The sequence below is a fragment of the Homalodisca vitripennis genome, chromosome 6 (assembly GCF_021130785.1).
Source record: "Homalodisca vitripennis isolate AUS2020 chromosome 6, UT_GWSS_2.1, whole genome shotgun sequence".
NCBI lineage: Eukaryota > Metazoa > Arthropoda > Insecta > Hemiptera > Cicadellidae > Homalodisca > Homalodisca vitripennis.
In genome coordinates this window covers 84,194,317-84,218,924 of record NC_060212.1, presented here as the reverse complement: position 1 = coordinate 84,218,924, position 24,608 = coordinate 84,194,317, and the positions used below count along the sequence as shown (strand labels likewise).

Below are 24,608 nucleotides of genomic sequence, written 5' to 3'. Positions count from 1 at the left end.
CTAATAAGATAAACCGGATGTGACAGATGTCCTGCTCAGTGAGAAGCTACCTGCTCTTACTCACCATAGTAGTGAAATTTTGAGCCACAACATTACAAAATTGCAACAATTATGAATTGCCAAAGAGTTAAGCTCTACTAATCATAGAAAAGATAAAGAACCTGAATTTCGTAAGTTGAACAGGAAACTAATTCAGCAGATATGATGGCCTTGGGACATCTGTGTGATTGTACTTCCTGGAAGCAGTATTAAAGAGACTGTCTGAACTTTCTTATAAAACAGTAAACAACATTTCTTTTTATTTTGTTATTATATTAGTTCTGTTTCTCTTTCATTAATCTCTACGACACAAAATTATAAACTGGCTCTTTGTTATTGTTATATTTGTAACAAATAAATTTTTTATTGTTATTAGTAATCTATTGGGTTTATACTGAATATCCAGTGTCTAGAATTTCATTTGTTGAGACCATTTCCAACGAGGTGATAAAGTATTATAAAAACAGTCTACTTAATGAAATCAATAGTAAAGAGCATAAAATACTGAAGACAAATGGGGCATAACTAGCTCTTGATTTTTTACAGTGTGGGCGAATATTTAGACAGGCTAAATTAGAATTATATACTGTTTGTGTTTTATAAAATTAAGTAAAATTCATTGATTGATATTGTACTTGGGATTTGTAATATATTTAGATTACTCAATATAAAAAATGTTCTCCGTCCTAATTTATTACAGCTAAAATCTAAATATGGCACAATAAAGGTAGCAGAGATGAGAGGATTGTTGAAAATGTCACCTTTTACAACCACAACCAGCCCAAAATCCAAAGGCCCAATTTTTATTTTATTTTCCGTGTTTCATTTAAAATTTACTGATTATTTTTCAAATCAAATCAAATCAAATCAAAATCAAATCAAACAGTTCTTTATTAACATCTTCTTGGAGAAAAGTAATAGAGTCAGATTATTTACATACATCAGCAAATATAAAAGCATTGGTTATGGATGTTCTGTTGTTGCGTTCAAGTTTTTAAGTCCTCAAACTAAATGTCATAGTGGTCATGTTTTTCATATAAAATTATAAAAGAGTTTAAAAACTTTTCATATAGATGACACAATTAAAAATGAAACATTATTTCTAATATGAATTAATAAATTATAACAGGAAAGTTTGGTTTAGTTTATCACAAAAAAACTTAGTTTCAACAACGCTTTATATTTTATTATCAATTATTTAATCACATCAAAAATTAACTATTTAAACACAAAAATGATAGTGTCATGATAGTAAGTTACAAACATCGGTTTTACAGTAGAAAGAAACCAGAATTATAAAATCACCTATATGCTTGGAGAATGTAGTAGAGAATGTATATATGTAGTGTTGCAACAATTCATGAATTATTCATTTAACATTTAAGTCACACCAGTCAATTTACTTGTTACATAAATAATGATTTGTAATTTTAATTTCACTTTCCAGTTAACTCAGGTTTAATACTTCACTTTTCAAGAAACAGACCTTGCATCCATAGAAAGATTGTATAGCAGAACTACTAGACAGTTCTGTCTAGTGATGTGTAGATAGAGCAATAATTCTAAATTCTTTGTTTCATGTTTTGAATTTTCCTAATTGTTATGATTAAAATTTAAATATATATATACTTTTTGAGTTTATTTAATTTCAAAAGTTTGTTACTATTTATGTAATATAATACTGTTTCTTTTGTTTGCCAATAGATAGGGTATATCAAAACATTTTAAAACACCAACGTTCTGTAGCACAGCATGACATTTATTCTATTAGAATTACAAAGTCAACAGATTAACGCATTATTTGTTTTAGTCATATTAGTTTCATAATAAATACTCTAGAAATTCCAACAATATTTAATGTGCAAAACTCAGAATAACCACAACTATCATAGTTTAATTTAATTATCAGTGTTTAGCACCAATATAATTTAAATTGTAACATATATTATACCATTAATAGATAATTAGTTATGAAAATAGAAGTTCTTTACATACAAAAAATGTAAATAAAGTGCATTACTTCCTCCTTAGATCAGATCTCAAATTTAAGTACGTATCCCCACATTAACACTTTTCACTGCAGGGTGGAAAAACCACATATGTTTTTCATTTCAAAAATTGATGTTTTACTCATTAACACTAAAGCATTAAAATACGTTATTAAGATTTAAAGAAATATGTAAAACAAAGTTGGTATTAACATTATTTTTAATTTCATGCATGACTATAAAGTTTAAAACAAATTGGAGAATGGTAATTTTTCTATAATAGTATCAGAGTGCAGAAAAACAAAAATTAAAGGACTACATTTACTATAATGGGATATATTCGTTTTCACAATTAGCCTTGCAGTTTCAAAAATAAAATATTCTTGACTCTTTTACAACAATAATTAAACAATTATGCTTAAACACATTTAAAATTAGAAAAAGAAACACTGACTACTGTTTAATAAAAACTATCTGATGGAAATTATTCAGACACATACTAGCCTACTTTAGGCACTATAATTGCCCATATAAGACGCTTACATTACAGTTCCAGCTGTCTACTTGTTATTCAGTTCAGAACTGCTAAATACATCATAGAACAACTAGAACAACATAGATTAATTATTTTTACTCTCCAAACATTCAAGTTTCATTGTACTGAATTTAAAAGTTCTTGTTACAATATGAGTTATAGAAATCTGAGCGTCCATAATATACAGATACTGGTTGTTTTAGCAAATATACAGATGTACATATAGTACGGACATTAACTGTAAAAAGATTTAAAATGTTAAGACACACTAATAGATTCCAAGTATAGCTATTATGACAAAAAGTTGTTTAGGAATAGATCCATATGCTCTCACATAAAAAATCGATTGTATAAAACTGAGATAAGCCAGTTTAATATCTTTATCATAAACTCGTACAATTTCACAGTTTCCAAAAATCAGAAATATATTATGTGGAATTCAAAAATATACGATCATTCTTGTAGTTTTAGACAATAATTTCTCATGTATACCTTTTAGTTTTATTCTGATTAAATGGTGGGTTTCATAAAATACTACTACTTTCATTCTCTTCTCACCCCTATCCCGATCTTGAATAGAATAGTCATTCACATGCTTTAACAGTATAAAATCTTCTAGTGTAGAGGCAATGCAGTTTCTGATCTTTAGTGGTATTTCTCAAGTTCTTTGTCTGTTCATTGTGGGTACAACTTAACCATTTTGAGAGTCCATTATTATGAGTAGGTGAGATACAAGGGATTGATTTAATGTATCTCACTAGTACAACCAAGAAGTGAGCCTTTAAACCAAGAGCTACTAAGCATCTTAATCGAGATTTATTCCTAATTGCATTTTTACGATTACATAAAATAAGTTTAAGGTTTTGCATTATATATTGTTATGTTCAGTGAAAACCATAGTTTTATATTCACGTGTAGAAATATAATTTTATTTCCACAGAAATGATGGCAGCACCAATATTTTGCAATGGCTGAACAGCCATTTATAACTTGTAGAAGTAATTGCAACATTGGCATTTGTATTTCTTTTATTACAGGTTTTTTTTAGTAATGACAATGTATATATTCTCAATATACACAGAATATTAGGAGTGTTTTAAAAATGAAAAATGCCCAGCAGTTGTAGGGTTAAAGTATAAAATGCTCCTTTTGGTCACTACTATAGATATTCATTTCTGTTTAATTTACATATAGTGAATATGACAAAACAATGTTATAGTAAATATCATTTTTCAATTTATTTAAAAACTAGAACTTTTGAGGTTTTTTTATAGAGAGGAATGTTGATTACTTCTACTAAATGTTTTTGTTTTCACCAGTTCTTTTATACCATATCTAATTACTGCATTATCTTTCCTTGTCCACTAAATATTCAGTGAGTGACACCTGTGTGAGTTGCTGAGAAATGATATCACAACAGCTATTTTAAGAATGGAGTCATGTTTTGATTTACAATTAGTCACTCTGTATGTGTATGGTATTTAATTCTTGTTACCAACATTAGAACTCTCTTGGATTTTGAACAAGCAAGTGTTAAAAGTAACTCTTCCATACAAACCATCAGAGCTTCATCCATGATTAATCTTTGATAAGCATCCTGCTTTTAAGTGGATAAGTGACACTGCCAAATTGAGTAAAACGAGTGTACTATTGTGTAGGTATCATTTAAATTGTTTCCAAACCAATAAACATGTAAATTCAACTTGCTACTATAAAAAAAAAAAAAAAAAAAAAAAAAAAAAATGCTTGCTTGTTGTTGTTGTAATAACTAACAACAACTACTTTATTATTAACAAGTAAGCTCTACTAAACCATATAAACAAGTAGGCATACAACTGTTTTTATAATATTATTCTGACATTGATATAGAACCTTATTGTTTCAAGCTTTTTTTTAAAAGCTGGCCAATAAAAGATAATATAACACATTTCAAAGCAAAGGTAACATTGTAACAATAATTAATGAATCGTTCATTTAGTATTTATTTAGATTATGTGTGTCAGTTTATTGTTATCAAAATACAAATTACAGGAAAAAATAAACACTTGTATTTTACCCATGTATTTTATACATTAACTAGCAGTTATCCATCGCTTTATAAAATTTTCTGATGAATAACTGGAACTTCGTGGACATACCTTTTTAAAAAGATAAACAAAACACTCTTGAGATTAGTGCTGATAACTGGATAGATATTCCAATCTTCTGATACATTTTAAAATAATTGGACTTTAAGTTTAAAGACCAGTGTTTGAAGCCCTGAAGTTAGAGAGTGAGAAAATTTTTATAAGTACCAAAGAAATAAATTGAATTTCTCTTGAACATTCCAGGATATTAATGACTCCAGTATTATTTTCATTGTTTGAACGTTGCCTCTAAAAAAATTATGATTATTGAATTTGATTTTAGTTATTTACCACCAATTTAAGTTACAGGCACAATGTTAATTTATAATATTCACATAATAAAGTACTTGTAATAAACTACAGTTGTTTTCATGCAAACACATAGTTAATTATTTTCTTCCTTCTTTAGTAGCAAGACTCCAAAGGATAACTTCTTGAACTTTTAGTATTGTTCCTTGGAAATTTGCTCCACTGAAATAATTAGGCACTAAAAGCTTAACTTAAACACTGAAGTGCCAAAAAATAGATATTGTATGTTTTTCACCCCAAAAAATAAATTTCAAACCAATGGTGGAGAAACTAAGTTTGAGATATACACATAGTGAGTGGTCTATTAACTAATTAAAATAATCAATTGCAAACTTTATCTAATTTGAATTACAGAACATCTTTTATTTGAACATTTAGAATTTGTTCACTTTTTGTATTTGAGTTGATTATCAGATATTTACAATTGTTCAAGAAAACATTTATAACATAAGACTTATATTGCATTAGTTTATCCATCTTGTACAGTGAACCTACATCTTCAAATTTCATCTACAAAAACACTATCCCTGAAAACATCTAAGATTTTACTATTTAAATACATTATATTTTCAATTTTAAATAACATTCACATTTTGAACTAAATGTTCAATGAGTTGCATGCCAAAACATTTTATATTTGGTTATTTTATAAGGATTTAAATATTTATTTATTATATTTAAATATTGTAAAGAAATGCTCTTACAACTCTGTAACTTTTAATCTGTGCCTGTATAAGTTTATTTATCTACTATTATTACTACTACAAATTTTCTCAATTTAATTTTATAAAGCTTTTCCAAAGTTTGAGTCACACATTATGAAGTCGTTATACATTAGAAAAGTGTAATGAATGTGATTAAATCTGCTCCCGTATTTTGTTAAGAAACACATATATTTATTTTATTTTCTTTTATACTACACAACTGTACATTTTAATTATATTTGAGAAACAAGATCACAAATATTTCGAGAAAAGGCATTTAGACACACCAAAAATATAACAATATTAGTAGAACTCACATCTCGGAAAGTGTAAGGTGCAATTACGTTGCCTTCAAGCATCTCAGCATGTCTGGAGCAATCGACACAGATTGCACTGTTGGGGTTTGCAGATGTTAGCCTAGAATCATGAACTTATATAGCCATATCTAATACAAGATAATTCAAATAAGGCAAGTAATAAAAAAATCATAAATTTCGATACTGTTAAAACTATTCATGTTTGTTTATATATGTACACATTTTAAGTTGCATTTATTACCTGAGTTTAGTGAAGCCTATCACTTAAGTGGCTAGAAAATGTTCATTTTATATTTGTCTATGTATCTATTTGTCTGTCTGTCCACACAATATATCTCATAAATGTACTAACCTACAGACTTGAAATTTTGCACGAAGCTTCATTTCTATAATATAGACATTGAGTTCGATGATAGTGCATGTCACTCTATAGGATTTGACTGAATGTCAGGAAACATTTTCACTTTGGTCTTATGGGTAACCATGATGGCAACGAGAAAATCAAGATTCAAGATTCAAGGTTTTTATTGTCGTTAGGCAATCCATAGAAATGCAATTGACAAAGTCATAGCTAATTATCTACAATGATCATAGCATATAAACCTTAAAAAATACATATTAGGCACATATTTATCATGTAGGTCAATTGAATAAATATGACAGTCAATAAATAAACTAAACTAAGTACATAAATTATTTACTAAAGTTAATGTAGGGTTTAAAAGTTGAATCTACACACAGTTAAAAATACCATAAATAAATGAATAAATAATTTAAAATCTTAGGCTACTAATATCACAGTTCAAAAAATCATTCACTGAATAAAAAAACATTTTGTTTAAACCACCTTTCTGTTATTTTTTTAAAACTTTGCAGGGGTACAGTCCATGCCTTTTCAGGTAATTTGTTTTCAGGTAATCGCAGAATAAATAAATTTGTACATATGCGTGTACAATATTATGACAATGTAACGTGTGACAGAGTAACACATATTGCTATATACTAGACATTTTGCAGGTAGCCTCAACAATGCCTGTTACACAATACATGGTGTGAAATACTACCCAGGGGAAGGGCAATGACCCCCTCAAAGATACTTAAAAATTAAGTTTTTATGTAAAACTAATTACACTTTTGAAGGAAACAGGATTTTTCCGGACATTTGCCATCGTTCAGTGAAACAAGAAAACAGTAACACTACGTTTCGAGATCTGCAATCTGATCTCTTCTTCAGGTAAAGAACTAACCTAATACATAATTACACTTTGTAATCATAAAACATAAAATTACATTTTTTATATTGAAATGCAACATTTTCTGTTACAGTAACAATGGTAAACTAAAACTAAGGTGGCCCCTCCTGAAAATCAATACTGGATCTATACATCCATACCTTACTTTATTTCGACCAAAGATAAAAATGAAGTCTTGTTCAAGTGTTCATGCTAAGCCAGGCAGATACAGAAAATTTAAAAAAAAGTTCACTTCAATATGTTCATTTCTGACTCATTACACAGAAAAGTCACTCATTGTCTAGTGGCAGGATTTCGATTATCAATCCATAATGTTAACTGCTACAGTGCTTGGTCAACCGAGCAGGCAACCTAATGTTGTGTACCTTTAATTACTTAAATTTGATATAAAGATACACGGTGTTGATGTAAAAGTAGGATGAATCATTAGTATACATGAAATACAAGGAAAATGGTGTGCACAATTGAGCAATCTTTTGTGGATCACTTCTACAATATCATTTTAGTGCCAAGTGAAATTGATGTGTGTGATGTAATTAATAAAAACAAAGATAGATGTGTGTACATAGTATCTTTATATTTCAATGCTACCAGTCATCCTCATTTAAGGTTCCAAAATAAACTACTGTCACTTTAATAAAATCAAATAACTATCTTATAAATTTATTTATGTATTATCAACAATATTGAATATCAATACTGACAGTGTTTAGAATGTGATATTTTTAATAACTGCATCTAAGATTACATATATTTTGTTATCAAACTTGTAACATCAAACATGTACATACAACCTTGACAGTGTAGTTATAATTACGTTATCTAGACAGTGTTGTCAACAACCATTAGCAACAACCATAATCTGCAACACAACAATACTTACGTCATCAGTCAGAGGAAAGTTTGATAACAGTTATCCGTGTTATTAGTCATAACATGCAGGGTGTTTAAAAAGTATAACATAATGTTTAATTTTATATTTAAAAAAATTAGGAATGTTGATATTTAAAATTAATTTTACACTTCATGGCTTAAGAGAGAACGCTAGTAAGATGCCGGCTACGCATCTGAGCCTCTGCTTTTAACTTGGTACTAAAGATCAAAACTGCGTTATAAACAAGAACTCATCTAAAAACCTATAAATATTTCACTTTATAAACATAGATTGTAGTGTCTCAGTGTTAATGAATAGTAATAGATATGATTATCTGTTAATACTGATTGCTTATAATTTATATTCAGTATAGATTTTCTCATAAGAAACTTGATATTAAATGTATATGAACGATTAATATACGATTATTAGTATTTTTTTCATTCATTAGCATTGGAACACTAAAATTTATGTTTCCAAAGTGAAAAATTTATGGATTTGAGATAAATCCCTATTTATAACACAGTTTTAAATTGTTATCCCCACGTTAAAAGCAGAGGCTCAGATTCACGACAGCAGCTAACTAGCGTGCCCTCTTTATCCTTTGGCTAAAGACCAACCAATCGTACACATTCCTCTATAACCATTGTTACATATGTCAACTTTCAACTATTACTGATAATAATTTTTGTAACCAATTCACAGCAACCTAAAGGCCATGTGGCACGCAGTTGACAGATTTCTCGTAAGCAACTTATTATTGTAACATTCATACTTTTAGTTTCCATCACCAAATTTGTTTTGCATTGTAAATAAATGTATACAAACATACAATTGTTGACATGCTACATATTTAAAGTACCTCATCTGTTCAAGTTTGATAAAAGCTACAAGAGAAACCTGGAAATAAGTTTTAATTTTCATAAAATATAATAAAGTGTTATATATATGTAGTCAATTGAATGTTGTATGCTTTATGCATGTGAAGTGTTGTAAGAGCTATAAAAAACAGTAGAGGAACTTGAAAAAACAATTAAGTGAACGGATTTATCACGAAAATAAAAAAAATGGATCTATGTAAGTAAAGTTTCTTACTAGTTAGCAAATATAACTTACATATACATTTACTTATTGAAACGTTTTTAAAATACGCACAATATTAACCAGTTCATTATTCTGGAAAATTACTATTACCAGCCAGAAGATTAACCTTTTTGTAATAGTACACCTTTTGATTGGCTGACACACTGAATAATTATGATTCATTAAGACACATTAAAGATGCATTGAAATAACTTCAGTCCACTCCTGAACAAAACACCAACATATATGCTTGTATAACAAAATATATGGCTAAGGGTGTAATACATTGCAGTACTCCACCTGATCCTGTCCATTATTATTTTATTATTTCTTAGGCATGTTAGACCCAAGAGAGACAAAACGTGAAATTAAAATGAAATGAATATCCTTTATTGATAGGTGAAGTTGAGGCTAGAAAGACTTTGAAATAGCAATAAAAACGTTAACCCTTTCCGCTCGGATGGGCAGCAGTGCTGACCAAATATGGCTTCTCGTAGGCTCGTATTATTTTAGCGCGTACTGTCCACTCAGATCGGATAGCAAGCGGTGCTGTCCACTATGGCGCCCGCGTGCACACAGCAGCCATGTCATTGTTGCGTCCCCACCAGCTCGGATTTATTTTCGCCGCGTCATTGATACTGTGCCTTTTAAAAAGTTAAATGGATTTAAAGGTCCAAAGGTAAATAATAATGTAGTCGAAAAGTATTACAATGGAAATGTTATATTTCTATAAACTAACATGAGTTACAATGAGTATTAATAATGTGACAGTAAATAATTATAACATGATAAAAAATAAAATTGAACTGCTTATTATTGTTCCGAATATAAATTTAACTGCAGGCTAGTTGTCATCTTGTTGAAATATCTGAGATGAATGGTACTTTTCAAAACAAACACCGATGTGAAGACCGGGCTCATTTTCACAAGTTTTGCAATGAAACTTCACTCTTTTCCTGGTGCCGCCTTGTGCTCTGCTGCTACACAAGACGCAATCCTTCACTTTTCTACCTTCAAGAGGATATGGTAGATGAAGTTTCCCATTTAGTCGGGAAATGTCTTGCAATTGGGATGGTCTTCCTTTTTTATTTGTGTTCCTTACATCGCCAACAAGCTCTAATACCAGTAATTAATAATAATACCAGTAAAACCAGGTATTAATACTGATAAATTTAAACTTTTATTTACAGTTATATTTATACTGATATCTACAATACTTCATTTACACTAATATTTAATAAAATTGCACAATACTAAGAATAATAAACAATCCGTTCTAATAATGCGTGTAGGTTAACTCACTAGTGACAATGTGGTTAAAAGCGCGCTAAAACGAAAGCCTAGAATGCAATATTGACCAGATGATCAATTTCCAAGCTTTGTAATGAAACAGCTGATTGATATTAATGCGTTGTATTATAACAAAATACGTCAGAATAAAAAAAAGAGTTTATAACTTGTGGTCAACGCTGCTGTCCATCCGAGCGCTAGTAGGATTATTCAACGGACAGCACAGCTGACCATCCGATCTCTGAGGACGGCAACTCTAAAAATAAATGCGCGCGCTAGAGGAAATGGCGGTGGCCAACACTGCTGCCCATCCGATCTCTGTGAACATTCTAACATTACCGCTCCGAGCGGAAAGGGTTAACATTCAATAGTAGCAATAAATAATGTGATATTCTTTATAAATGTGTGGTAGTAAATTATATGATCAAAGGGAATTTTAGATAAGGAAGTAACTACCTAATATTTATATATGGATAAAGAATATAATTTCAAAGATAATTTAAAATATATAAGTATCATTATAAATTAAAAAGTAAGTAATGCATATAATAAAAGTAATTAATTATAAAATGTTATTCTACAGCCTCACAAAGACATTCTAGAAACCTTAATCTCTAACACTAAGTAAGCATGTTAGCGATGGTTTTGATGTTCAGGGTTGTAGTGTATTTGTGATTGAAGTTGATGAAAAAAGACAAAAGTGACTACAAATAAATGTTCAAAATCATCTGACCCCATCCTTTTCAGAATGGAAATACAACAGTGTGGTTTAGAGATAAAAATTTATTTAATTTAATATGTGTGTACAGGTTGAAGGCATTAATTCAGTTATATTTTATTTACACTTTGTAAATTCCTTTTTTTAGCATCAATTCAATTATTTTCTATTTACACTTTTTAAATCCCCAGGCACTTACTTTTCTTTCTCTGTCAAGCTGATCTCTTCAATCTTAAGGCAGTTTTCGAACTTCATTTTTATAAGAGGTTTCATTACATCTTTCGGTTCAAACACAAGTGACTTCGAGCAGACCTTCAATCTTCCCAGGTTTTCTCTTTCTGTTTTCTTTTTCTTACTGTAAAACTGATCTCCTAAATAAAAGTAAACACTCAAATCTTCAAAATAAATTTCACCCGGGTCGAGTAGGAGAAGCGAGAATCTGAAACAGAAACAATATTTATATCAATATCAATAAACAAATTTTAAACATATAAAATTGTATTTTAACATAATTGGTCAGAATGAATTTCAAGTAAATATTTATCTAGTTTAGTAAAATATGGGATCTTCTTAGCTAGGTATATTCACTATATTTATTCAATTAAACTAGAAAATGAAAAATTACAACAGATAAAGTAATTTTATAACCTAGTTGAGAAGTTTGTGGTAATAACAGAGTAATTTTACCGGTGACTCAGTAAATTGAATTTCCTATTACTGAGATTCCTTGTTTACTCTGGTCACTTTAACACAGTAAACTGCTCTTTCTCAGAACAATTTATTTCAGATCACAGAAAATTACACAGCTGACAGGCTCTTAAACACAATAGGGAAACATGCAGCATAAATTACTTGAAAATCAGGTTTAACCCTTTGACGACTGGCCCTGGAATTATATTTCCGAAATGGCTGTGGGCCAGGATCTTGGGATCACAAAATATATCGGCACCCTTCATTTGATTACATTATTCCTTTACTTCTTTATTTTTAGTTTGATATATAATATCAAACAAAGCTTAAATAGATATTTCAGATTATTATAATTATTTAAAAGTTTTTTTGAATTTTTTGGTCTAGTAGAAAGGCGGATGTGGAAATATCTCCCACTTAAAAGAATTCACGACTTCTTGAGTCAGATTTGCTGAGTGTGGTCAAGTGTTGTCATGCCAAAACAAAATTTTTGAACTTAACATTCCTTTGTGCTTGTTTTGTATTGCTCTTCTTAACCTTTGCAAGGTTTCACAATACCTTGCAAAATTTATGATTGTACCACATTTTAAGAAATCAACAAGAGGAACTTCTTTCCTGTTCCAAAAACTAGTTGCTACAATTTTTTGTATCAACAATGTTTGCATACATTTCCTTGGTTTTTTTTAGAGAAGTGTATGTGTGCCCACTCTATAGATAGAATTTGGTTTTGAATTCACATGTTTTATCCAAGTCTCATCTCCTGTAATGATTCGATAGAACATCAAGTCACCATTTCTTTAGTAAGTATCTAAAAATGTCAATGAAGCAGCCATGTCCCTTGCAAAAACACCAGAGGAACATGTCCCTTCCCTATTTCATGGGTTTCTGTTACGATTTTTTTGTACCCATCTTACACAAAATTTATGGTAACCTACTTTCTGTGTAACAACTTTGTAAAAAACTCCTTTAAGTTTGAGGAAAACTAAGTGAGAGTTCTGATATTGTGAATCGGTGATCTCTAATCTTCTCATCGACTTTATAGACTATTTCATCAATGACAATTCTTAGCTGTCCACTTAGTTTAACGTCATGCACATTAGTTCAGCTATTTTTAAACGCAATGCACCTCTGATGCACTCCACCTTCAGTAATTAAATCGTTCCTATAAACTTCACAGATTTAGCGATAAATCTCATTTGGTTTGTTGTGCTTAGCCAACAAAAACTGTATTACCTATCGCATTTTACAACTCGTAGGATTTTCAGTTGCGTCACACATTTTAAACTGCTATTGTAAAACAACAAGGAGCGACAGTAACCTCTCACTAGCACAGCTGGATAGCCATTGAATGGAGAAACACCCTGACGTTAAAGTGGCCTCAATGATTCCACCACAGCACACAATCTACTCTCTGGATAGCCCTCGTATTTAATACATCAACAAGAGAATACATATTTCTTATATACAGACAAAACATACTATATTTGTGGGATGGACTCACTTTCTTACATGTCTTTTGCTAATTTGGTTACCTCATTAGTTAATGGTTACCTCAGGTTAATGGTCAATCACAAGTTATACTACGGACTGTAATGGTACTACTCCTCCTCCTTGATACTGCTAAAGTGTGGTAGGAATTTGTCAATCAGAAGAACAATGGAATCTTCTATGTATACATAAAAACACAAAATATACTTCCTCTACATTGTTAAGTTTAAGACAACTCAAAATAATACTGTTATTACAATTTAAAAAATGGAAAGAGTGTTTTTGTGGTATAATATTAGTTTTTATTTTAATGAGTAGTGACAACATTTCATACCAAGTACTTCGCAATTTCTTACCTAACTTATGATGATGATAATACTGAACTTGAAATATATTACATGGATGCACTACGGATTGTTAAAATAACAATAATGTCTTTATGTTGTAGAATAATACTGATTATTATTGAAACTGTCTCTTTACAATGTGTATTAATAAACTCTTACTTCATTACTGGTCAGTTATTAGGTAATTTTTTATTCGATGACATCAGTTGATCATTATGATTAGAAAATGTGTTACAAATTTACAAACCTAGTCTAATCCTAGCAGGGTGGAAGGGGTTATACAAAGGAGAGTTTCCAATCCTCAAAGTTAATTAGTGTGTTTTTAGATTTCAGATTTCATAGAACTCTACCTATTGAAATTCCAGTATCATGACAAAATGTTTTTCCAGGAATTTTCTTCATAATAGTTGCTAACCAACACGACCACCTCAATCCAAAAATGAATAAATATATGTAAAAATGTATAAAAATATGTATGAGCTTATGCAATATAATGCGGGCTTGTAAACATAGTAACTGCTGTAATTTATGACGGATTCAAAACAGTAAGAGGATAGTAGTACTAACACATAGGTACCTTAGATCAGTTTGATAACCAGTATTAAACAACTAAAGGTTTCAAGATAATGACCATTTGAATGCATTTATGCAAAATATTTATTTAGACTACTTAACAACATTGGCTGTTCCCTATTCTGAAAAGAAATAAATCCTAAATATTACATATCACAGAGCTAAATTAAGAGGTTTAGAATCGTCAAACAACAAAGCTTTTTCTTGTAAGTACTCGTATTTTAATAAATTGCTTAAGGTTTCAAAATATTGGATTGTACAAAATTATAAGATGCATAAATTAAAATAGAGACAATACAATGAACAGGATAACCCATACATTTTAAATGAATTAAAATAGAAATGGCACAAAGGTAGTTTAGATTGTATTTCTTGAATAACTTCGTTATCCAGTACAATGAAAATGTTGTAAATTTTGACCATTTATGTAAAAGTTTTTATTTTAAACAAAAACATGAAATGAAAAATGAGAGGTCAAGCAATTTCAGCTAAAACATATGTTTTGATATCTCTAAAGGATTCAAGAAGGCAGCAGTAATTCTAAGTTTTATAAATGATTTTAACTCGATTATTAAGCATCTTATAAATTTTAATATCTACACATAGCTTTAGAATAAGAACATATTTATCCTATCACTAATTAAAAGATAACTAAGATTCAGAATTACTAGTCATCTATTACTAATAGACAATTATCATGACTAGTTAAGGTCAGTATAAAAATCTCAAAGTTCAGTCAATATTTGTCACTGATATTGGTGGTGCCCTCTCTACAGCATGTATCAACCTTGACTTGTCTACTGATAAGACTGGAACTACCTAAACTATACACCAATTACTTTCACTGTAACACTGGATACTTTATTTAATAACTTTACTTCTACACAAAGCTTAAAATACAAATAATAAAGAATGCAAACACTATGGAACCAATGTAAACAGCAGTTTGTAACACTGAAGTGAGTATAAAAAAAACTAACACAACTGTACAATTTTAATTATTGGAACAAATAAGCATTGTTATATATTTCCTTTTTCAATACATTACATGGAATATTTAGCCTATGTGGTTTAATTTTTTTGTGATTTCAAATTAGTACATTATTTACATTCCAAAATAAAAATAAAAATTTCTTAAGCAAAATCTTTGTAAAATACAAAAATATTTTAAGAGGAAATAAAAGGTCAAAAAGTATAAATATATTGTTGTGCCAAATATGAGTTTGTATGCAAAACTATAACAATTTTCACTTTATAATAAAAACCTAGTTTTTGAAAAATAATAACATTTTGACAAGTTGGTAGTAATGACAACTGTCGTAATATCTAACTCGTAAATAATAATAAAAACACATTTAGTTATAAAAAAAAACAGTACTTCTGAGCAATTATTACTTCAATTTCAATGTCTTTCATATTTTAGTGTGACGATCAGGTAGTCAGTAGAAAGTAAGAAACAAAAATTGAGTGCTGAAAACCACTATTGACCTTGCCAAGCAATATGAAAGTTCACTGTGCGCATGCCCATGCACGACTTCTTACCTTATTAAACCTGAATAGGGATTTAGCGGGAATAAAGAATAATTTGCTATGAGAAAGTACTGATGCCTCTGGCCATCAGTGTGGGATTCGGAGGTGCCTTACAACAATGCTGACACATAAAAACAAAAAAATTTCTTGAGATAGTACCTAAATTCAAGTTCAGACCATGATAGTGCTCCAATCTCGGTTATGCATCGATTGATTATAACGCAAGGATAAACTTACACTTTTATCCATCTATAATATGTGTCAGACTTGCCATCATGCACAGGACTGATTTGAGTATCTCCCACACGTCATGATTATGTTTCCATGATAATGTGTAGACAAACAATATCCAAAATTATCGAGAAGATTGTGTTACCAAGACTATTAAACCATCTCAATTCTAACAACCTTCTTCCCCAAGAACAACATGGCTTTATGGGAGGTAAATCTACATCAACTGGACTGACAAGCATTGTCGAATATTTAATAAAAGCAATAGACAAAGGAGATACAACAACTGCTATTTTCTTGAATTTTACAAAAGCTTTTGACTGCTTAAGCCATGACATGCTAGTGGAAAAGTTGAAGGCTCGGGGAGTGGTAGGGAAAACTGCTGACTGGTTTACGAGCTACCTAACGGACAGAATGCAAACGGTAGAAATAAGAAGCACAACACAAGGAGTGACAACAAAAACTACCTCGACACCACTACCAGTCAGTAGAGGAGTCCCACAAGGCTCAGTTTTGGGCCCCATACTGTATATAATTTTTGTTAGTGACTTCCCTGACTACCTCAGAGAATACTGCTCTATGCTATTGTATGCTGACGATACAGTACTCCTGTTACAAAACAAAAAGCCCACCAGACTGGAAATAGACTCATATATAGCTATTAATATGGCAATAGAATATTGTCAAGCCAACGATCTAGTACTGAACAGCACTAAAACTCAGCAACTAATACTTGGACGAAGCAAAGGAGAAGTTTTGGAACTACCAGAGGCTGAAAGAATGCAAAATGTAAAGTACCTTGGACTAGTCATAGATGAAACTCTCTCCTGGAATGACCAAATAGACCAGCTATGTGGAAAACTCAGTACATCATTGTATGTGCTAAGGAGATTAAAACAAGTTGGTAGTCCAGAAATAATTAAATGTGCATACTACGCTCTCTTTGAAAGCCACCTGAGATATGGTATAGCCATATGCGGCAGCTCCTCGAAAACTAACACTAACAGGATCATGGTGCTGCAAAAGAAAGCAATCTGCATAATGTCAGGATTAGGACCAATAGATTCATGCAGGGAAGCTTTTAAAACTTAAATATTCTAACAACAGTTGCCCTATTCATATTAGAAGTAACTGTCCATACCAGTCAACAAAACATACCAAGAAGAGGAGATGTACATTCACACAACACAAGAGCAGCAAACAATTACTCACTTCCCTCTCATAGATTGACTCTATTTGAGAAGCAACCTACTTATACGGGCGCCAAATTCCTGAACATACTACCGCCTGAAGTTAAAAATCATACTGCAGACAAACAGCAATTCAGAAGGGAACTAACCAGAATTTCTTAACTGGAGAACTGATACCTTATTTACACTTACACAACCATCGTAAGCTTTATTACATGTAAACTTTATGACACCATTCTAATCTTGAAGATTATGAATAAAGAATTTTGTCTATTGTCTATTAAACCATCTTATTGATTGATAACGTTAGTGATGGCTTTTGAACACAATTTTTATGTTCCTTACTTTCTTAGCACTACCAGATCATTATACTACAATATGAAAAAGTATTTAACAAAAGAAATTGAAGTTTTACATAATAACTGTTCATAATACCAATAAGACTTATAAATATCAGTAGGTAGCAATTTGTGTACATGTAAAGTTTTAGTGTATTACAATAACACTAAAAATGACATGAACGAAAATCAACTCTTGGGGTAGTTGACCTATCATTAAAAGATCAGTTTTTATCACGAATGCCTCCGGCCATTACTGTGAGCCAATTTGATGAAGCACATAAATATTGTAAATTCACTTAACCATAACTTTCTACCACCTTGCTAGAAAAGTAGTTCCACTTTTAACGTTCTACAACTTTGTTATTTATTATTGTCACCCAGTGCTTAATTTCTAAAATTTTAGGTGTGGGAACTCTTAAAGCGGGAAGCTCAGACCGGTGGGTATGGAATACACCCCAGGAAGGAGGGGGGCCCTCACCCAGGAAAACTTTTGAAAATTATAACTGTAAACCTTTGTTTTTAGGCCACCCAGACATAATAATACATTCATTTTTATAAAATACCAAGTGATATTTTAATGCTGTTTATTTTCTTTAAGGTGCTTGATTAGGATGTAAGAAAATAAAAACATGAATTTAAATTATTGAGTTTACTCTCTACTCTACTCTACTCCATTAACACCTTGTTGCCTACTTTAAATTTCCCAGAAATATTTGGTTTGATTTCATTGACCATTTTAGTTGAATCAATGAAGCTCGCCAATATTAATTTTTTAATGAATGGTAAAATAAAAACAAATTGAGCCTTATTCACAGTTTTATTTATACACATTACAGTAGTAATAATAATACATATTAATATGTAAATGGATGTTTGTTAATATAACAGCTTTTTTACAAGTTTGCATATTTTACAAAAAAATTGCATACCTTATGGGTACAAAACAATATTAATACATTCAAAATAAACCAACTTCTTGGAAAGGAAAAGGAAGCGTTTAATTACACACAAAATAAAAGACACACAGAGTGGAGTAACACGGTTTCATTTTTTAAAATTTAGTGTAGTTTTAAAAAGTTAAGGTTGATTATTTTATTTGCTTATTAGTTATTATAACAAATATGTACGGATTTGTAGTATAATATTGTAAGGCAATGCCAAGACTGTTGGTAAACTTAGTTTTAGTTGTTTGTTAATATTTTAAAGTGAAAACTACAAAAGAAACAAAACAACAATACACAAAACTAACTGTAAGTACAAAAAAGAACTCAGAAACTTGAGTTCAGAACACAACTATAAGTTAGGCATAGGCTAGTTATTTTAATGAAAACTTAATGTTCTGAAATTCTAAAAGATATTTAAAAAACAGATTTAGGAAAAAAGTTCCCACAATGCAATGCTGTCTTCATGGTAAGTTTTCTGCCCTCGTTGTTTTGACTTGGTGTCAAGTGCAGAATGGTGTCCCTTCGCCAGCCAGGTTTTGACGTGTCGCTCGGGATTGTATCTAGCCACAGGAGGTCCTAGGAGCCTGATCCGCAATAAATCGCAAACAGTGCTAATGTAGAGTGAAGATCTAAGAGGAGACATAATTAGATTCATTGCAGAAAACCCACGTTCACATTCAGCACTAGACACTGCAATACTATTTATGATGGAAATCAGTTTCTTAAACGACGGCGGTTGCTCTAGAATAGTAGGTTTCTCTCCACTTAACATAGGCTTCAGTCCCTGCTTGAAGTGTCTGAAGTCTCTAATTATATCCTGAGAGCTGCTAATCTTAAATCTATCGCAGATTCGCTGGATCTCACATTCTCCGTAGGTGATGGATAAGTCTTTTGGCCAATACATGGGGTGGATCACTTTGATGTCATTCATGATTTTGGTGTAGTGTTCAGCCGCATTTGAAGATGATGATAGCAACCTTGAAGTCAAGTTGTTAGCGAGGCTCCGATAGAACTGTTTTTCTGGAATACTGGGTATCTTGGATCTTACACAAAGTTTAACATCTTGAAACATCAAATCGTCAATAGCAATTTTAGCTTCCACTGAACGTCTACCCATGTTTTCAACTCGGTTTTCAAACACTTTGATTAACAGTGTTACATCACTGTGGGCTTGGATAAGGTTGAGGCTTGATTTTTGAAGCTGTAAGGACAAATCCGATAACTCTTCTAGAGCATCGAACATCAATGCCAGGTTGTGTACAAAAGTTGTAGAAGATAATGTACTACAAAGCCCTTTGTAAGTTGAACGTTGCTTCGAGTCCCTTTGTTTGTCTTCAGATGCTTCAATGAAATGATTGTACAAAGCTTTAAAATCTGTCCAAACTGCTTTCACCGCCATTAAGCTGGAGGCTACCCAACGAGTATCTAAAACACGGCCGATTTTCAACATTTGCTCCTCTAGTCCTTTAGCAACTTCTGCCAACTCCCTGCTGTTTTTCGGTGAACAACTAAACATGTTTCTAATTTTATCCATGAATATCTTAAAATGATTGATTCCAGCTACTTCTTCTATGGAATCGTGCACGGCAAGCTCTAAACGATGGTTCAAACAATGCCAAATGAACAAGTTGGGGAACGTTTCAGTAAGCTGTATAGCAAGGCCAGATTTCTTGCCTAGTAGCACTGAAGCACCATCACAAGTTAGAGCAATCATATGGTCTTTCATGAATTCAAAGCTTAGACCTAATGCTTGTAACTGATTTAAAAGTTCTTGTAATATACCAGCTGATGTTGTGCTATTTAGCTCAAAAAGTGTTAAGAACACTGTCATAGGGTTTTGCATTCCCTTTAGAACAGTTCTGATATAAACCACCAAAGCATTTTTGTTTGAAACTGAAGTGGCTTCATCCAAAAGCAGGGAAAATTTAGAGTCTGACTTGATTAGGCCATTTATCAAGTCTGATTTCATTTCATCAGAAATATGATGAATTATATTGGAGCAAGCAACATTTGAATGTAGGATTCGCCCCATATCTAAGCCATTCATTATTTGAAGATCAATTTCAGTTTAAAACTCAAAAAATGGCCTATTTAGTTTAGCTTGCTTATAAGCCGTGCGGAAAATGCGCTCAGTTACAATCTGCTGCTCTTTATGCATAGAAGCAACAGCTTTTTCATTGTATCTTTCTTAGCTTCAATGAGTATTTTTTCAGCTAAAGAATGAGCTCGAGACCCACGGTGTAAAAATATCTTTTTCCTAAGAGAGGATTGCTGGTCTTTTTTATTGTTTCCATAAGCGGTAACAGTTCCTAAAACCCACTCTTCGACAATCTTTAGGCCCTTCGTTTTCTCTGCACCTAGAGTACTCACACTACGGCAAACGTTGCAACCTAGTTCTCTGTTCACAATTAACCATGGATTTTTAGCTTTAAATTCAACAATTTGTTCTTCAGACCAACAAACTGGCTGTTCACCCCTATTAACAAAATCATTATTTTCATTACTAACCTTAGCTTCGTCTGCATCAGATCCCAAACCCACCAACCTGGATACTATTTTGACCGACGAGGAAGTCGAAGGGGAATGGTAATCGCAATTATCCTCATTGATCCCGATTGCGTCTTCTTTTTTATCTTGATCAACAATTGAAGTTGTAGTCAATGCTTCCGAACTGCAGTTCTCATTATTCGCATAACCTTTTTGTTTCTTAGGGTTAGGTTTAAAGAAACCAACAATTTTTCTGGTAATCATAGTCAATTAGGAAACTATTTAGCTGCACCAGCACTAATAAGCATAAACACGAACACAATCAACGACCTGCACCTCAAAAACGAACTTAAGCGTGATGGGATGCGATGCAACTTGTAACTTAAACGCGAAACACACCAAGGTCAAGTCAACTAGTCAACACACTTGTGATCACTGGGGCGGTGGTGCGGTGAAGGAATGGAGGGGGAAAGGAAGGGGGTGGGGTGGGTATTGCTTTGTTATTGAGAGGCGCAGCCGCGCATGCGCGAACTAGGATGACTCGCCCGTCACCTTCCTCCTGCCTGATTCCGTGCAAGACTCATCACAGCACAGCTCACAACTGCTTGTACGGGCGCTTACTATCTGCTTACGAGTCACTCGCAAACAAAGCATAGCATAATATTGATCCTACCTACAATTTTTTTTAACTAAAACTTGTACTCGTAGTTTTAAAAGCGTTCCCTTGCGTTCCGGCACTCTTGGGAGGTAAGGGAACGCTGTTCCCTTGCGTTCCCACTGAAATTAACCACTGTTGTCACCCCCTTAAACATCTTGTTTTGTTCACATGGATAAGTGCAATAGGTTAATAATGCCCTATCATGAATTGTGTGGATAAAAAGAAAATTTGGAATTAATGCATACAAATTTGATGAAACGTTCTAGAAACCTAATATGTAGGCTAATTAAAACAACAACAAAAAATCAAAATTAACTAATGCACTGTGGTAGTTGAGCCATGGTTATCCATTAGAAAGTGAAGGCAATACTAAATGGGATGGTTGTAGATGCTGTACTAAGCTATCCTGACTACAAAACACTTAAATAAGCAGACAACATTAAAAAACATATAAAAAGAAGCAAAGTCCGCAAAAATAGCCTAACCACAAAATGACATTTCCATTTTCAATTGTAAAAGGTGTAGTTGTTTGTGGTTTCCACCCCTTACCACATATAGTTTTGTTCAGGAGGAAAAGCAAAATATATTAACAATGTTGAAATTATGATTTGTAACTTTTATAGTTGTCTTCACTGATACCACTAATACAAGTACTTGTATCCCCACACCCCTTGTATCATGTCGTTTGCAAGGTTTTTCTGAACCCCACAAAGTATCTTGGGGGTATGGAAATGGTTTTTTTTTATAATAGATATTGAAACATATGTAGGCTAACTTATAAACAAATTTAAAAAGTTGGGTAATTAAAAAAAAAAAAAAAAAAAAAAAAAAAAAAAAATGGGAGATTGTGATGCCTTCTGAAAGGGGAGTCAGGGGAAGAAATGATATATTGCACAAATACTGTACACTATTGGGCATAATATCAGACTCTGGCTGGATTGTTTAAAATTAGATCATAGGAAATAGGATAGTCCCCAGAACGTAGGAATCACTATCAGGCAATTATGTGATCTGAGCTTGATGTTTTGATACTATCTAGAGGGAAGTTTTTCTTATTTTAAGTCAGAAGTTTAGAAAACCCACATTGATGACTAGAAGCATGATAGTTCATCTGGTTTTATATCTAAAAAAGTAATAATTTATGAAAAGAATCTACTTAGGCTATGTGTATTTATAAAATGTTACAAGCAAAACAGTGTAACATTCAGTTACCTTTTTAACTATTTTGAAGGATAAATGTGTCTGAATGTAATCATCGATACCTAATATTCGCATCGGGTAGGGTACGATAAGCGGACCCGGTTTTTTATATCGAAGAATGTAATCATCGATACCTAATATTCAGATCTCAAATCCTAGACTATCAATCGATATAAAGTAGTATCTATAGTCCTCAATAACAATAATATGTTTTAAATTAAAATATGGATTTAATATTTACAGTGATGAAACAAATTATTATAAGCAAAATTAGGAAAACTGAAGACGACCATATTTGCTCCTTTCCCAGTTACAGTTGTTTCTTTCCCACAAATTTCACATAATGGATTTTTCGGTACGAGTCCATTTTGAAGCCACGTAAAACATGTCTTATCATCTTTCAAAGCAATGTCGTGTAGTTTTCTAAAACTGAATCCTGCCATTTTTAATAATAAAATGTTACTCATATGTAAAATTGAAATATTACCTTATGTGTATTATTTGAAAGTGTTTACAGCTGTTGATATAGATTATTTAAGTTATTTGTTCAAAATAATTAATAAGTAACTTATCGATTGATTATATCGGTGGTTATGATTAAGTAATATCGTTTGCCAATTTCAATACAAAAAACTGGGCCCGCTTATCGTACCCTACCCGATATTTCTCTAATTTGATACACTGATTGTGGTGGTGGCCACGTATTATACTGCAACAAAGATTGTTTTGAGATTAGTATATGTTCATCTGTGACACGGAATTTTTAATTCTTTTATGAAGTTAAAATTGACAAGAATAAGAGCTAAAGGTTTATTTAATGAGTACTATCTTAAATTACTGTTTGTATGGTATAGGCTACAGCAAACAACATAACCAAAAAATTAGCTTACCTATCTTTTTCCATTGGTCCTATAATTAATTTAAGTTAATTATTCAATGTCTCTCTATCTCTTAACATACAAAATATATACGATAACGGTCGCTCACATTAAATAATGTAGATATAACATTGTCACATATAACGGAAAACAATCTAAACTGCTTATTGCACAAGCAAACAAATCGTGACTCACAATACAGTATACATAGGACTGTCTTGTAACTTAGTATGCTAAGCCAGTCAAATCACTTAAATTAGACAGCAGACGCACAGACCAGCTGGTTTCATTATCGAAATCGTGTTTCACCAGCTGACCGTAATTTCAAATGAAGTTACAGATGATTGGTCGTCACAGCTAATTGACGTCAGCCTGTAGGAGGAGATTACAGGTGCTGACATCTAGTGGTAGTGGTCAGTGTTAATACTCATCGGATGAATACATACAATGAAATCGATTGTTGCTGATTGTTAATAGTTGTACTAGTTTGGTTTTTCTGCATATATGTGACTGTAGTAAATCTTTATGGTTATTAGCAGACAGTAGGGGCGCCCGCCAGCCTGTATTGAATAGTATTTCAATACCTACAAGTGTTTGTTTCAAAACGTAAAGACTGAGTTTAAAATGATTTCAATTCACAAAATTCTTCTGCAGAAATTAAATCACTACGGATTTCAAGATTCAAGTATTGCACTCATGAAATCTTACCTCGATGAACGTTATCAGGCTGTTTGTTTGGAGGGCAGTGTATCTACTTTTCAGTTGATGGAGCATTGAGTCCCACAGGGCTTATTGTTGGGACCACTGTTATTCAT

The 24,608-nt window shown here is 31.8% G+C and overlaps 1 protein-coding gene across 2 annotated transcripts in view; it reads right to left on the bottom strand.

Moving 5' to 3' along the window:
- Nucleotides 1-24,136, bottom strand: part of LOC124364478 (protein FAN-like) — a 79,043-nt gene extending 54,907 nt beyond the window's left edge. For both annotated transcript variants that reach the window (XM_046820003.1, XM_046820002.1), the window contains exons 1-3: nt 23,806-24,136; nt 11,436-11,675; nt 6,019-6,118 (exon numbers count right to left, since the gene is read on the bottom strand). In XM_046820003.1, coding sequence (XP_046675959.1) covers nt 6,019-6,118; nt 11,436-11,675; nt 23,806-23,819 — 354 coding nt within the window. In that variant the 5' untranslated portion in view covers nt 23,820-24,136. The remainder of the gene's footprint in view (nt 1-6,018; nt 6,119-11,435; nt 11,676-23,805) is intronic.
- Between the last annotated feature and the right edge of the window lie 472 nt (nt 24,137-24,608).